At 37.3% G+C, this 13,700-nt stretch overlaps 2 protein-coding genes across 4 annotated transcripts; one reads left to right on the forward strand and one right to left on the reverse strand.

Annotated features, from left to right (window-relative positions):
• Nucleotides 1-1,664: 1,664 nt before the first annotated feature.
• Nucleotides 1,665-6,340, reverse strand: LOC107600350 (gastrula zinc finger protein XlCGF57.1-like). Of its 3 annotated transcripts, XM_016292224.1 has the most exons (4): nucleotides 4,971-5,026; nucleotides 3,938-3,999; nucleotides 3,524-3,773; nucleotides 1,665-3,393 (listed from the first exon to the last, which is right to left on the reverse strand). In XM_016292224.1, exons 3-4 carry the CDS (start codon nucleotides 3,552-3,554, stop codon nucleotides 1,898-1,900), a joined length of 1,527 nt encoding a protein of 508 aa, XP_016147710.1. In that variant the 5' UTR covers nucleotides 3,555-3,773; nucleotides 3,938-3,999; nucleotides 4,971-5,026; the 3' UTR covers nucleotides 1,665-1,897. The 3 variants fall into 3 exon arrangements, with proteins under 3 accessions (XP_016147710.1, XP_016147711.1, XP_016147709.1); XM_016292225.1 differs by lacking the exons at nucleotides 3,938-3,999; nucleotides 4,971-5,026 and adding an exon at nucleotides 6,318-6,340; XM_016292223.1 differs by lacking the exon at nucleotides 3,938-3,999 and having other exon boundaries at nucleotides 4,971-5,036.
• Nucleotides 6,341-7,096: 756 nt separating this feature from the next.
• On the forward strand, nucleotides 7,097-11,817 carry LOC107600351 (NAD-dependent protein deacetylase sirtuin-3-like). Its single transcript, XM_016292226.1, has 10 exons — nucleotides 7,097-7,180; nucleotides 7,382-7,385; nucleotides 7,516-7,612; nucleotides 7,708-7,881; nucleotides 7,967-8,123; nucleotides 8,321-8,396; nucleotides 8,907-9,007; nucleotides 9,202-9,363; nucleotides 10,915-11,127; nucleotides 11,504-11,817. Exons 1-10 carry the CDS (start codon nucleotides 7,097-7,099, stop codon nucleotides 11,525-11,527), a joined length of 1,092 nt encoding a protein of 363 aa, XP_016147712.1. The 3' UTR covers nucleotides 11,528-11,817.
• The last annotated feature ends 1,883 nt before the right edge of the window (nucleotides 11,818-13,700 follow it).

The following is a 13,700-nucleotide window of genomic DNA, read 5'->3' on the forward strand; positions in this document are numbered from 1 at the left end:
GTTTCGTTGTGAAAGCGAAACTACTTTGTTTGGCCTTCCAAAAGAGGACGATATCCACTTTGTCATGCCTCGAGCTGATCCGTGCTGGTTGCTATTTAAATACATCAACTTCGCACTGTGGATCGGCGCCGCTCACTCTAGCCTGCCGTGTGTGATGCTGCGTTTCGTTGTGAAAGCGAAACTACTTTGTTTGGCCTTCCAAAAGAGGACACGGCTAGAAATCAGTGGTTAAGTTGTATTTACAACACTGTTCCAGAACAGTTCAAACCAAATATTCAGATGTGTGCAGCACATTTTATGGAGGACTGTTTCCTGATCCTGGTAGAGTAGACTACAATGCCGGCTGTTCTGACTCACAGACTGTAAGTACGTTTTTTATAAAGAATTTGCCACTGACGATTCAAATGCAAGTTTTGAGCAGTGTAGAGTAGCGTTTGTAGTTTGTCATTTCTCCGATCACAAATGCAGACATCGTTTTATGTTTACGCGGCACGATGCAATGCACTGCGTAAAAAGTCATTATAATCCATAATTATGTCCCCACTGGATGCAACAAATTCCTCGTTTATAATGGGTTTTAATGTTTTTGTCTCGTCGCTCCAGCCGGACACGGCATCACAATATGGCAAGGGGCATAACATTTCTGTCACACGTTTGAGGTATTCGGCCAATCACAATGCACTGGATAGCTGGCCAATAAGAGCACACCTCGCTTTTCAGACCGATGAGCTTTGTAAAAATCGACGCGTTTCAGAAAGGCGGGGCATAAAGGAGAAACAATAATGTACAGTATGTGGAAAATAATGTGTTTTGAACCTTAAACCGCATAAACACATTTCATTACACCAAATAATGTTCTTTTTAGCAACATCATATGACCCCTTTAAAATTTGGTCTCAGAAGAAGAAGTTTAAATAGGATTTCAGTAAGTTGGCTTTTTCAAGCCAACTTAATTATCAAATGCAAGATATGAATAGACTAAATAAAAGGCCTGTTTACACAAACATGAATGTTCGTCACAAATTTTTTTTCTGATTTCCACATGTGATTTGTCTTTGCAGAATAACGTGTTTATCAGCAGACAGGCTAAATGAAAATACTAATCCACTCTCTGACAGTAGATGGCGCTAATAGAGAAGCAAAAATACCCTGATTTCCCTGGTGCACAAACATGGAACTTGACATGGAAAAGAAAGGTCCAATAGTATACATGTTATGGGTCCTTGCCGCGGAACACATAGGCAGATTAAAAGTACCTGAATTATCAGGAGAAACAAAAGCACACGCAAACTTCAGTGTCTTTCTACAGGCGCAGCTTGGTAGCATCTGTAGTAAACACAATGCGCATCACCATGGTAACCCACAGCTTTCTCTGGTGGCCAGAGCTGTATTGATTCAAACGCAGTCTTTAGTGGTGATAATTAAGATGACTGTATGCACAATAAACTCTTCTTCACATCATAAATAAATAAATATTAATAACAAAAACATTGCAATTGTGAATACACAATGGTGTATCACATATACAGTTTTGAAACATTAGTTCAGTCTTTTGTATGCACTATAGTTTTATCAAACAAAACCAAATAAAAATGCACAGAGACAAGAGAGCTAGTTCCAGATTCTTTCTCTGTTATTTACCATCATTTAGCAAAATTACCAATAAGTAGTTTTATGTAACAGCAGTGGCTCTGGGCATGTGACCAAAAGTGCAGTTCTTAATGGTTGGCTGGTTTTCTTCAGTGCAATGGAAAACAGACTACAACACCTGTCCTTGAAAATTGTTGCATGGACTGTATGCTAATGTTCATGTTGGTCTAAACAGATGCATTAAGTGCATTCAAATTTAAATGTTTATTGCACCGAACATCTGTCTTGGTGCAAACAGGCCTTATTCCTACTTCTGTTGGACAGATTCCATCGTCGGGTTGATCTGAATTTCACACAAATTGCTTGGAACTGAAGCCGGAAGGTTGGACACTGTAACCACTTGTGGACAGTGCTTTTCTACATGAGCCAGTAGACTACGTGATTGTCTAAAACTCCTCCCACATGAAAGGCAGTGGTACAGCTTTTCTCCAGTGTGCACTCTTTCATGTTTTACCAGGTTCCCAGACTCCGTGAAACCCTTTCCACAATGTGAGCACTTGAAAGGTTTTTCTCCAGTATGGATTCTTTCATGCCGCTCCAAGTCTCTGGCTCTCATGAAGGAATTTCCACACTCAAAGCACACATGAGACTTCACACCGCTATGTATTTTCTGGTGCCGTTTAAAATAGTCAAGGAATAGAAAACTCTTCCCACAAACAGAGCACAAATAAGGCTGCTCTTTTAAATGTGTCCTCAGGTGTCTTTTCAGCAGTGGCTCCAAAACAAATTTTTGACCACACTCATCACAGCCAAATGGCCTTTCTCCAGAGTGAAACTGCAGATGAAATTTGAGGCTTTGCGCCTGCGTGAAACCTTTACCACACAAATGGCATGAAAAAGGCCTCTCACCTGTGTGAATTCTTATGTGATGCTTCAGATGTCCTCGTTGAGTAAACCTCTTCCCACATTGAGGGCATGTGAACGGCTTCTCTCCAGTGTGAATTCTTATGTGACTATCAAGATGTGCTTTAGTTGGGAAACACTTTCCACACTGAGAGCATGTGTAAGGACTCTCTCTAGTGTGGCCTTTTATGTGAATATTAAGACTACCTTTGCGTGTAAAACACTTTCCACATCGAGGACATGTAAAAGGCCTCTCACCACTGGGAGTTCCTATGTGTTCTTTAAGGTGTCCTTTAGATGTGTAACTCTTCCCACACTGAGGGCAGGTGTAAGGCCTCTCTCTGGTGTGAGTTTTCATGTGAATATTAAGGTTTCCTTTCCGTGTGAAACTCTTTTCACATTGTGGGCATGTGAAAGGCTTTTCACCAGTGTGAGCGCCTAAGTGTTCCTTAAGGTGTCCTTTACATGTGTAAGTTTTTCCACACTCCAGGCAAGTGAAAGGCCTCTCTCGGGTGTGAATTTTAATGTGAATATTAAGGTTTCCCTTACTCATGAAGCCCTTTCCACACTGAGGGCATGTGAATGGCCTCTCACCTGTGTGAGTTGTTAAATGATCCCTAAGGTGGCCTTTTTGTGTGAAAGACTTCTCACACTGAGGGCACTTGTAAGGTCTTTCACCAGTATGAATTCTTATGTGATACTTCAGGTGTCCTTTTTGTGAAAAAGTCTTTCCACAACGGTGGCATACAAAAGCATTTTTGGCTTCTGTGCTTTCTTGAGAGAACCCCTCTTCAATTTGTGAACCACTAAAAGAGATTACTCCAGTTATGGAATTGGAAGCTTCCTGATTATCCTCCTTTTCATTCTGTGCTTGACATTCCTTGTTCAATTCCATCAGTTCTAAAATAAACATAGTAACACATCCAAAGTAAATTCAAGAGGAACAAACTTTAAATTAAGGGACATTTAAAGGACAAATCTGATAAAACTGCCTGAAAGTGATTACTGAACAATCATAAATAGACAGTACCTCTTTGACCTTCAGCCTCTTCATCATTCATCTTGCATGATTCAAATCTTCATTCTCTTCGACTCCATCTTAATTTCAGTGTCATGTAGAATGTGTTATTACATCAGACTTGATTCTTGCTGGCTTGAACCACAGTGGCCCCTTTTATGGGGATACTTCTAGCATGTTTTGTGATTTGCTGTGGGAGTGACTTCACTGAAGATTGTGTTGTATGATTTTCTATGTGGCATGGTGGACCACAGGACCAAACCTGTGAAAATAAACAACCAAATCTTTTTTTATACTGCCAACTGTTAATACACAGCAGGGTGACAATTATATAAATCCCATGTCTGATTCACAGCCTTAAAGACAGGGCATATGCTATGAGCCCCCCTTGTGAATTCCTAACAGCCAGGTGTACCCTGCACTCACCAATTTCAAAGTCCACACGGCATACAGATAGCTGCCACATACTGTATACTTAGACACAATAACTGAAAGAACAAGCAGATCAGATGTGTCAGTGACTAATGGCACATCATGTTCCCTCAGTTAGTTAAACGGCAGACACGATTTCTCACGATGTGAACAGATCTACATCAACCCTTCCTAATCTCACCCAGATCTGTAGTAAAATTGGAGGGTGGATTCTCTTTTTCCCCACGTGAAGAAGTTATCTATGTTTATGACGTCTGGCATATGTGTTATTCAGAGAGAGGGCAGATGCTACCTTCTCAATAACTAACATCTTTTGCAGGTAACATCCTTACCGACTTGTATGTCCTGGTAAGAACACGTTGGTCTTCTATCGAGGTGGAAATGTAAATATAGTCTTGTAGATTATTAAAGTGCAAAATTCTGCAATTTGAGTAACTACAGAAAGTGTGACCTACATGCACTACAGACTTTAAGGTGGCATACTTCAGCTGCCATGTCGTCAAGCACCACTGAAGGCTGTCTCAATTTGAAGGATACTTAGAAAACAGCCTTCGTTCCATGTCCTTCATTCAGTGCGTCTTGAAGAATGCATCAAGTGTATCCTTTGCGACTTCCAATCACCCACAATCCTTTGCACACACTCCAATTAATGAAAGAAAACTAGCTGAAAATGAATTTGCAAACCTGAATTTGCATTTTCTATGGAAAATGGGATGTGAGAACATTCAAAAACTCCTGGAATAAACTGAAGACATCAAAGACCTTAAAATGATCTGAAAATCCAATGCAAAGTAAAACATCTTTTCCCCTCATGTGTGAATGTCCTTTACTATAATATTAATGTTTAAGCTATTTAAAAAAGAAACAACGGCACCTGCACATAATGCAATACATTACTTCCACACCATTTAACATTTCTAACACAATACGGCGTCAGTAATATTGCTATGTTGCTGGAGCACATTTGTAAAAACGTTGAACCACGTGTAAATGTTTTACATCGATTCATGCACCTAAAAATACTCACCTCGCTATCTTCCTCAGACTGATGAACAGTCCGCGGCGCATCGGTAATGACGTCACACCACGATCAGTCAAGAAAGCAAAATTAAAGTTCGGCTTTTATTCAGCTTATAGACAAACTCATACAATGCATAAGAAATAGTTAAAGTGCCAAATGGGGTATGTTTTGGTGAAATACAAATATTTAACTATGAGAATATCGAATCTACTGATGGAAGAGCATGCATTACATCTATGCTATAGATTCTGCCTGAAAGTCACGATATACCGCAGATCTATGACCTAACCTTACCTAACCAATACTAGCCTACGAATATATATTTGCATACACACTTCACATCAAAGGAAATGAAAAATTAAATGCATTTAATGTATATATTTTTTACTATTGGTCATTTATCTAGTTAAATGTTTATGTGTATATATTGTATTAGTATTGCAATCCCTATCAACAAGAATGAAAAAGCTGTCATAAGAATCCAATCGTAAGTACTATAATAAGTACGCATTAAATAACCTTGAAGTAAAATCAGTTCAACATAAAACTTATTTAAAAGCCTATAATAACCATAAGATAGTCATGTTTTATCGATAAAATATTTTTAATGCATGTATTAGAATGAATGGACATTGTGGGTTTTTCTTCTGTCGATATGTCTGTTATGGTAATAAGTGCGCCCACAGTCTGACTCTGGCTGTTACTGCATGTTTTTGTTTACTACTGCAAATTCGCTGAAATAATGTATGCTCTTTGACAAAGTACAGAAAGTGTGACCTACATGCACTACAGACTTTAAGGTGGCATACTTCAGCTGCCATGTCGTCAAGCACCACTGAAGGCTGTCTCAATTTGAAGGATACTTAGAAAACAGCCTTCGTTCCATGTCCTTCATTCAGTGCGTCTTGAAGAATGCATCAAGTGTATCCTTTGCGACTTCCAATCACCCACAATCCTTTGCACACACTCCAATTAATGAAAGAAAACTAGCTGAAAATGAATTTGCAAACCTGAATTTGCATTTTCTATGGAAAATGGGATGTGAGAACATTCAAAAACTCCTGGAATAAACTGAAGACATCAAAGACCTTAAAATGATCTGAAAATCCAATGCAAAGTAAAACATCTTTTCCCCTCATGTGTGAATGTCCTTTACTATAATATTAATGTTTAAGCTATTTAAAAAAGAAACAACGGCACCTGCACATAATGCAATACATTACTTCCACACCATTTAACATTTCTAACACAATACGGCGTCAGTAATATTGCTATGTTGCTGGAGCACATTTGTAAAAACGTTGAACCACGTGTAAATGTTTTACATCGATTCATGCACCTAAAAATACTCACCTCGCTATCTTCCTCAGACTGATGAACAGTCCGCGGCGCATCGGTAATGACGTCACACCACGATCAGTCAAGAAAGCAAAATTAAAGTTCGGCTTTTATTCAGCTTATAGACAAACTCATACAATGCATAAGAAATAGTTAAAGTGCCAAATGGGGTATGTTTTGGTGAAATACAAATATTTAACTATGAGAATATCGAATCTACTGATGGAAGAGCATGCATTACATCTATGCTATAGATTCTGCCTGAAAGTCACGATATACCGCAGATCTATGACCTAACCTTACCTAACCAATACTAGCCTACGAATATATATTTGCATACACACTTCACATCAAAGGAAATGAAAAATTAAATGCATTTAATGTATATATTTTTTACTATTGGTCATTTATCTAGTTAAATGTTTATGTGTATATATTGTATTAGTATTGCAATCCCTATCAACAAGAATGAAAAAGCTGTCATAAGAATCCAATCGTAAGTACTATAATAAGTACGCATTATATAACCTTGAAGTAAAATCAGTTCAACATAAAACTTATTTAAAAGCCTATAATAACCATAAGATAGTCATGTTTTATTGATAAAATATTTTTAATGCATGTATTAGAATGAATGGACATTGTGGGTTTTTCTTCTGTCGATATGTCTGTTATGGTAATAAGTGCGCCCACAGTCTGACTCTGGCTGTTCCTGCATGTTTTTGTTTACTACTGCAAATTCGCTGAAATAATGTATGCTCTTTGACAAAGTAGAAGCTTAGCCAGAGTGCATTATGCTGTACTTAAAAACGTGTCTAAATGTATGCAGACGATGTTTTATAGAGAAATCCTTATGGAAAAGAGGACTACTACTCAAAGTATCTTCTTGTTATTGAAGTCATTGAGTTTCTGCTGTACATTTATGTTACAAATGCCAGTGTCGTTACTGACAATCGTGTTGCACACTTATACTATATAATTTGATGAATTACTGTTTCTGCACTGAAAATAATATTTGTCTTTGTTTTCGAGTTAAAATATCTAAACATCCTTAAAACAATGTGAATTTAGTAGAGAAGCAAAGCGGTCTAAAATGCATGCTATATTTCTGATGTGTGCAAAGTAGCTTTTTGTGTGATTAGTCTATAATGCTGTTACTTCGTTTTGACCCTTGGTAGGAGAAAATCTTACAATCAATGATGCTTTTCCTCAGATCTGTCAAGGACAAACCTTGCCCATCAAAAGATATTGTCTCCTATTCCTCATGCATGGAAGGGTGGTGTATTTCTTTCACAATTCCTTTATTGTCCGTAAGTATTCATCATCATTCATCAATTATTGATCCAATTGAATCCCACACATTTCTAAGTGAATTGAACTTTGATCAAACATGTTGACCTGATAGAGCTGCCTTTATCAGATGTGGTGGAGTAAGAGGGCTGTTTGGAGGAGGCCATGGCAATGTTCGCCAGCAGACTCTGGACGACATTGCAGAAAATATCAGAGAACGCAAGTTCAAAAGAATTATGGTGATGGCAGGGGCAGGTATCAGCACACCCAGTGGAATCCCAGACTTCAGGTAAAGTAGGACTCATAAGGGCGGTTGTCCCCTAATCCACTTCTGAGATGGTTTTAACTTTTCTTAAATCTTATTTCTCCCACAGAACGCCTGGCAGCGGACTTTATGACAACCTTCAACAGTACGATCTACCCTATGCTGAGGCCATATTTGAAATAAATTACTTTCATCACAATCCAAACCCTTTTTTTGCTCTTGCCAAAGAGCTTTATCCTGGTAGTTACCAACCCAATCTGACACACTCACTCTTAAAAATAAAGGTGCTTCAAAAAGTTCTTCAAGCGATGCCATAGAAGAACCATTTTTGGTTCCATGAAGAACCATTCAGTCAAAGGTTCTTTAAAGAACCTTTGACTGAATGGTTCTTCATGGAACCAAAAATGGTTCTTCTATGGCATCGCTTGAAGAACTTTTTGAAGCACCTTTATTTTTAAGAGTGTACTTCATTCGCCTGCTTCATGATAAGGGACAACTGCTCAGGATGTACACACAAAACATTGATGGACTCGAGCAAAGTGAGTTAAGTTCTTTTGCCTCACGTAACTAATGTTAAAAATACGTTTCTTATTTCTTAAGTTATACACTTATTCATTAATAGAAAATAGGGATTTTTATGTGTAATTAACATTCAGAAACTGCATTTGAAATGAATAAGGATCAATAAATAAATACTGATACAAAAGTAAACATAAGGATTGACATTTATTTATTATGATTTAATTTTATTTGACATGCACAACATGGACAGATGCAAGCAGAGGCATGCTGTTTAGGTCAGGTTTGTGTTAAAAAGCCAATAACAAATTAATTTATTTGCACAAGGCAAAAATATTCAGTAATACAAGAGTTGTAACCTTTTAATGAAAACTGGTTGTAACGTGCAGAGCTGGTGCAACCGGCCCCAGATTCATATAATAATTAGGCTATTTTAATTAAATCTGTTATGTATTATTATCAAAAAGTCCAGCAGAATCAAAGTTTGTGTAGATCATTTATAAATGTTATCGACCTTTCATTGAATTCAGTGGCTGGCATTCCCTCAAATATGTTGGTGGAGGCACATGGAACATTTGCCACGGCCACATGCACAGTTTGCCGAAGAGATTACAAGGGAGAGGAACTCCGGGTAAGTATGTGTCATTGAACTATGATATTGAATATTTTACCCGGAATGGCACTTTTCATATAAACCCATAACTGACCAACTATAAACAAGCATGTCACAACCTGATTCTGACAGAATATTCTTTTGCTGTGATTTGATTATGGTATGGTTGAAATAATGTGTTGAGCTCCTGACTCATGGCTGTCTCCCAACAGAATGATATCATGGAAGGAAAAATCCCCAAATGCCCTACTTGTAAAGGAATCATCAAGCCTGACATTGTATTCTTTGGTGAAGAGCTCCCTCAGCAATTTTTCACCTACCTTACAGACTTCCCGATAGCAGACTTACTCATTGTCATGGGAACATCTCTGGAGGTGAGGAAAAGCTGCTGGATCTGTTAATGAGCTTTTTGTAAAGCTGAGCTCTGGATTTGTACCCACTGAATAAATGCAGTGTGAGACCAAGCCCATATAATACATTTAAACCCATTAGTTGCTGTATTTTACAGTATGTCTCTGAGGGCCAAGTCTGGTTGGCCTGCACTCACGTAGTTGAGTCTTTGAGTAGTTAACAGTAACTAATTGCTAAAAAATTATTGCATCTGCGCACTGTGCTCTGAAAACATCCTGCAATCAAATCACTTTACAGTAGTTAATAATAACACATTTCTATAGGCAAAATGCATCTGGAAAATAGCGGAGGACAGAGAGTGAGCTGCTGTGGGAAAAGTGCATGACCCAAGTTGTCCTAAACAAAAGCATATAGTTTAACACAGCTTGCCCTGTCAGGTTCTTTGACAGATAGACCCATGTGTGCTGCATTTGAGACAAGTTTTTCCTAGCACATAACTTACATTTTTAGGTTGTATCCTTTTATGTGGGTATTAGGCTTGTGACAGCAAGTGAGTCGCTCTCTTAAATTTCACAGAATGAGCACCAGTGCATGCGTGTCAAACAGAATAAGAGTGTAATTCTGAGTAACATATACAAGTTGTTGTATTTTTCAGATGAGAGCCGTAACAGTGATTATTGTAATGGAGTATAAATGCAATACAATTACTATATTCAGATGAGCGAATGTGTGTGTTCCTTGTACCAGTTTTACATTTAGTCTGTGTTTTTGTTTATTATTTAATTTAGGGATATTTAATTTAGCGATTTTAACTTCTGCCTAAAAATGGTAAGCAATCAGTTGTTGTTGTTGTTGTTTTTAATGTAATGTTTATATTTAACCCTTTTTGCACAATGTATAGCATAGATGGATTCACTATAATTGTTTTCATAGCCTTCAAACTGAACATTGTTTGGAGGACAATAGTATGTTTTAAAAAAAATATTGGATTCAAATGAGTAATTTTTAATAATTAATAATTGTTTGATTTTCCATATGATTAATCAAAGAAATAATCAATAAAAAAAACTAGTTAACATATTAATATCTAGGTTTTAAATAGTTTTTTTTTGTATAAAAAGGAGTATATTTTAAGTGCTGCAGTTGGCCAACAATTAATATGAGGACATTATAAACATGTAAAATAATTAGAGAATAATTTGAAATGGTTGTGTCAGATTTATACCAAATATACCTGTATATAATATGCAGATCATTTGCAAAAGTAGGCCTTGTGATATGGAACTAGTTAACATATTAATATCTAGGTTTTAAATAGTTTTTTTTGTATAAAAAGGAGTATATTTTAAGTGCTGCAGTTGGCCAACAATTAATATGAGGACATTATAAACATGTAAAATAATTAGAGAATAATTTGAAATGGTTGTGTCAGATTTATACCAAATATACCTGTATATAATATGCAGATCATTTGCAAAAGTAGGCCTTGTGATATGGAACTGCATCCCCAGCAGATGTCACTGTTGGGTTATCTGTTGACTGCTTTTAAAAAGGCTTATTTTCTGAATTGTTAGGTGGAGCCCTTCGCCAGCTTGGCTGGTGCCGTGCGTGGTTCAGTGTCACTGCTTTTGATAAACCGAGATCTTGTGGGGCCATTTGCTTGGGGGTCCCAACGTCACAATGACGTGGCTGAGCTGGGTGACGTAGTTAGTGGGGCAAAAGAGCTGGTGGAGCTCCTTGGTTGGAAGCAGGAATTAGAAGCCTTAATGAATGTTGGCGGAGACAAGGTAAGTTGTAATCAATCTCTGTTCTTACATATATAAATCATATGAGTAGATGCATGTAGATTAGTCTGCTGTACTCCGCAGAACATTCATAAAATTTTGTATTCTACAAGAGGTATGGAGAAATAAATTTTTAATGCACCTCTTGCACGATTATCTGTCATCTTTCATATACCTCATTTGCCAGAATGTTCTTCATGACTTATTTTTAAAGACTGGTCCAATATAATAACATTAACAAAACAGCTTGAAGCTGCTTTACTTAACTTAAACTTTAATGTTTCCTTCTTTGTTAGGAAATAGTCTATCTGAATTTTTATTCTCATTTCAAAGCCCTCAAAAATAGAGGTATCTGAAGTTTTCCCGTCTTTTTCTATAGACTTCAGTGAACAAGGAGGAGTGAGCAATCAATCTTGACATGGGATCTGGAGATCCAGAATGGGACTGATTGTTGGTTGGCCCTTTGGAAAGCCCAGTCATTGAGTTCTGTCTCAGTAGTGAGCATGCATTAGTGGGACTGGGTTTCATTTGTTGACAAGGTGTAATTGAATATACTGGGTTGAGCATGAAGATCTAGAACTAAATAACTAGGTCACCTCTGTATGTGCTGTAGGGAATGTAGTAATTCATACACACTGTTTAAAATAATGAATACTGTAATGTAGCTGACCATTAAAGAAGCAAAAAATGTTTTCATTTCTGTTTGTTTAGCTGGCTGTTGTCCATCATTTAAAAAAAATGACTGTGGTGAAATGATTAATTTATTCTGTAACTAGTGGTGGTTCCAGGATAAAGTGAGTGGCATTCTGGTCATGGTGAGGTGGCACGTATGAGGAAAAACCACCCTGATGAACAATAAAAGCTTTTTCTAGTATATGAGTGGAGTCTTTATCTTATGTGAGTGTACATCGTTTTTATTGTATTTGTCAAATGTACTATTCAATTCCTTGGAAAGAATAACTTTAAATACAATATTATCAAAGTACCTTTACTTAAAATACATACGGAAAGGTTTGGAGCCTCCTGACTTTAAATACTTTACCCGGAGTGATTGTCAAGCACAGGGCATGCAAAGATGTTTTCAATGAGCTCACTGCTTAATTGCTTTTTTCATTCCCAAAATTGTGTTGATTTTCCCCCCTGACAGGTCATGTCACACCCAGTGGTGGCTCCAGGATTTTTTTGTTGGGGGTGCTAAGGAGGGGCTTAACAGTTCAGAGGGGGGTGCTAAAAAAACTAATTAAATTGAGTGAAAGTAATGAACGTCTATAAGCTTCAGCTATATAAGCATGCAAATTCGGGAAAATCGCAATAACCTCCCCGTGCTGAGATGCGTCGTATCATGTGTCGACGATAGCCAGAGATATAGTCAAAAGTATAAAAAAATTGGCAATATTAAGAGGATTTAGCATTTAGCATCCAGTTAATGTATTTTTCTAGTATATGAGTGGAGTCTTTATCTTATGTGAGTGTACATCGTTTTTATTGTATTTGTCAAATGTACTATTCAATTCCTTGGAAAGAATAACTTTAAATACAATATTATCAAAGTACCTTTACTTAAAATACATACGGAAAGGTTTAGAGCCTCCTGACTTTAAATACTTTACCCGGAGTGATTGTCAAGCACAGGGCATGCAAAGATGTTTTCAATGAGCTCACTGCTTAATTGCTTTTTTCATTCCCAAAATTGTGTTGATTTTCCCCCCTGACAGGTCATGTCACACCCAGTGGTGGCTCCAGGATTTTTTTGTTGGGGGTGCTAAGGAGGGGCTTAACAGTTCAGAGGGGGGTGCTAAAAAAACTAATTAAATTGAGTGAAAGTAATGAACGTCTATAAGCTTCAGCTATATAAGCATGCAAATTCGGGAAAATCGCAATAACCTCCCCGTGCTGAGATGCGTCATATGTGTCGACGATAGCCAGAGATATAGTCAAAAGTATAAAAAAATTGGCAATATTAAGAGGATTTAGCATTTAGCATCCAGTTAATGTAGGCCTGTTACATACAAAAGACAGTACAAACAAACATCACAAAAAGAAATTTGATAGACATACATTTAGTGGAGATTAAAAAACTGATTTTAACATTTTCTGGAAGTTAGCATAGTGGAATACGTCCATAATTAATGTGATGAACTACACCTGTAGTTACTCTGTTAGTAAGTGAACTTGTAAGGAAATCGCTCCCTATCCCATTATATACTGCACTATTTGAGGGGACAGTCATATGTAGTGGTGTCTGAAATCATAGTGGACATTATCGTGTGCACTCATTCAGTCCCATAATGCACTGCAGTAACGAGTGTACAACTGATGTTCACCCATAGTCACTAGAGAACTGTGTACTGTGAGGTTTGCACTAAAAGAAGTCCCATGTCTCTGATGAATATGGTTTCCTCTGTTTGTTTGTTTGTTTGTTTTTCGCCACTTAGTTTCTGAATTCACAGTTTCATTTTCATTCTCTACTTCAAGCGCACTATATTAGTGGAGTAATGTAGGGGATAGTGAATAAGTGTATAGGGGGTGATTTTGGACACAGACTTCAAATATTACAAAAAATTATGCCAGTTGTG

The sequence above is a fragment of the Sinocyclocheilus grahami genome, unplaced genomic scaffold, assembly GCF_001515645.1.
Source record: "Sinocyclocheilus grahami isolate Dianchi unplaced genomic scaffold, SAMN03320097.WGS_v1.1 scaffold282.1, whole genome shotgun sequence".
In the NCBI taxonomy this organism is placed as follows: domain Eukaryota; kingdom Metazoa; phylum Chordata; class Actinopteri; order Cypriniformes; family Cyprinidae; genus Sinocyclocheilus; species Sinocyclocheilus grahami.

What these genes read in the sequence shown, in the direction of transcription:
- LOC107600351 (XM_016292226.1), top strand. Translation starts at nt 7,097, where the DNA reads ATGCTGTACTTAAAAACGTGTCTAAATGTATGCAGACGATGTTTTATA. An exon ending in AGTGGAATCCCAGACTTCAG is followed by an intron (nt 7,882 to 7,966) that starts GTAAAGTAGGAC and finishes TTTCTCCCACAG; the next exon opens with AACGCCTGGCAGCGGACTTT. An exon ending in CATTGATGGACTCGAGCAAA is followed by an intron (nt 8,397 to 8,906) that starts GTGAGTTAAGTT and finishes CATTGAATTCAG; the next exon opens with TGGCTGGCATTCCCTCAAAT.
- LOC107600350 (XM_016292225.1), bottom strand. Translation starts at nt 3,554, where the DNA reads ATGAATGATGAAGAGGCTGAAGGTCAAAGAG. An exon ending in AGAGGCTGAAGGTCAAAGAG is followed by an intron (nt 3,394 to 3,523) that starts GTACTGTCTATT and finishes TGTTTATTTTAG; the next exon opens with AACTGATGGAATTGAACAAG.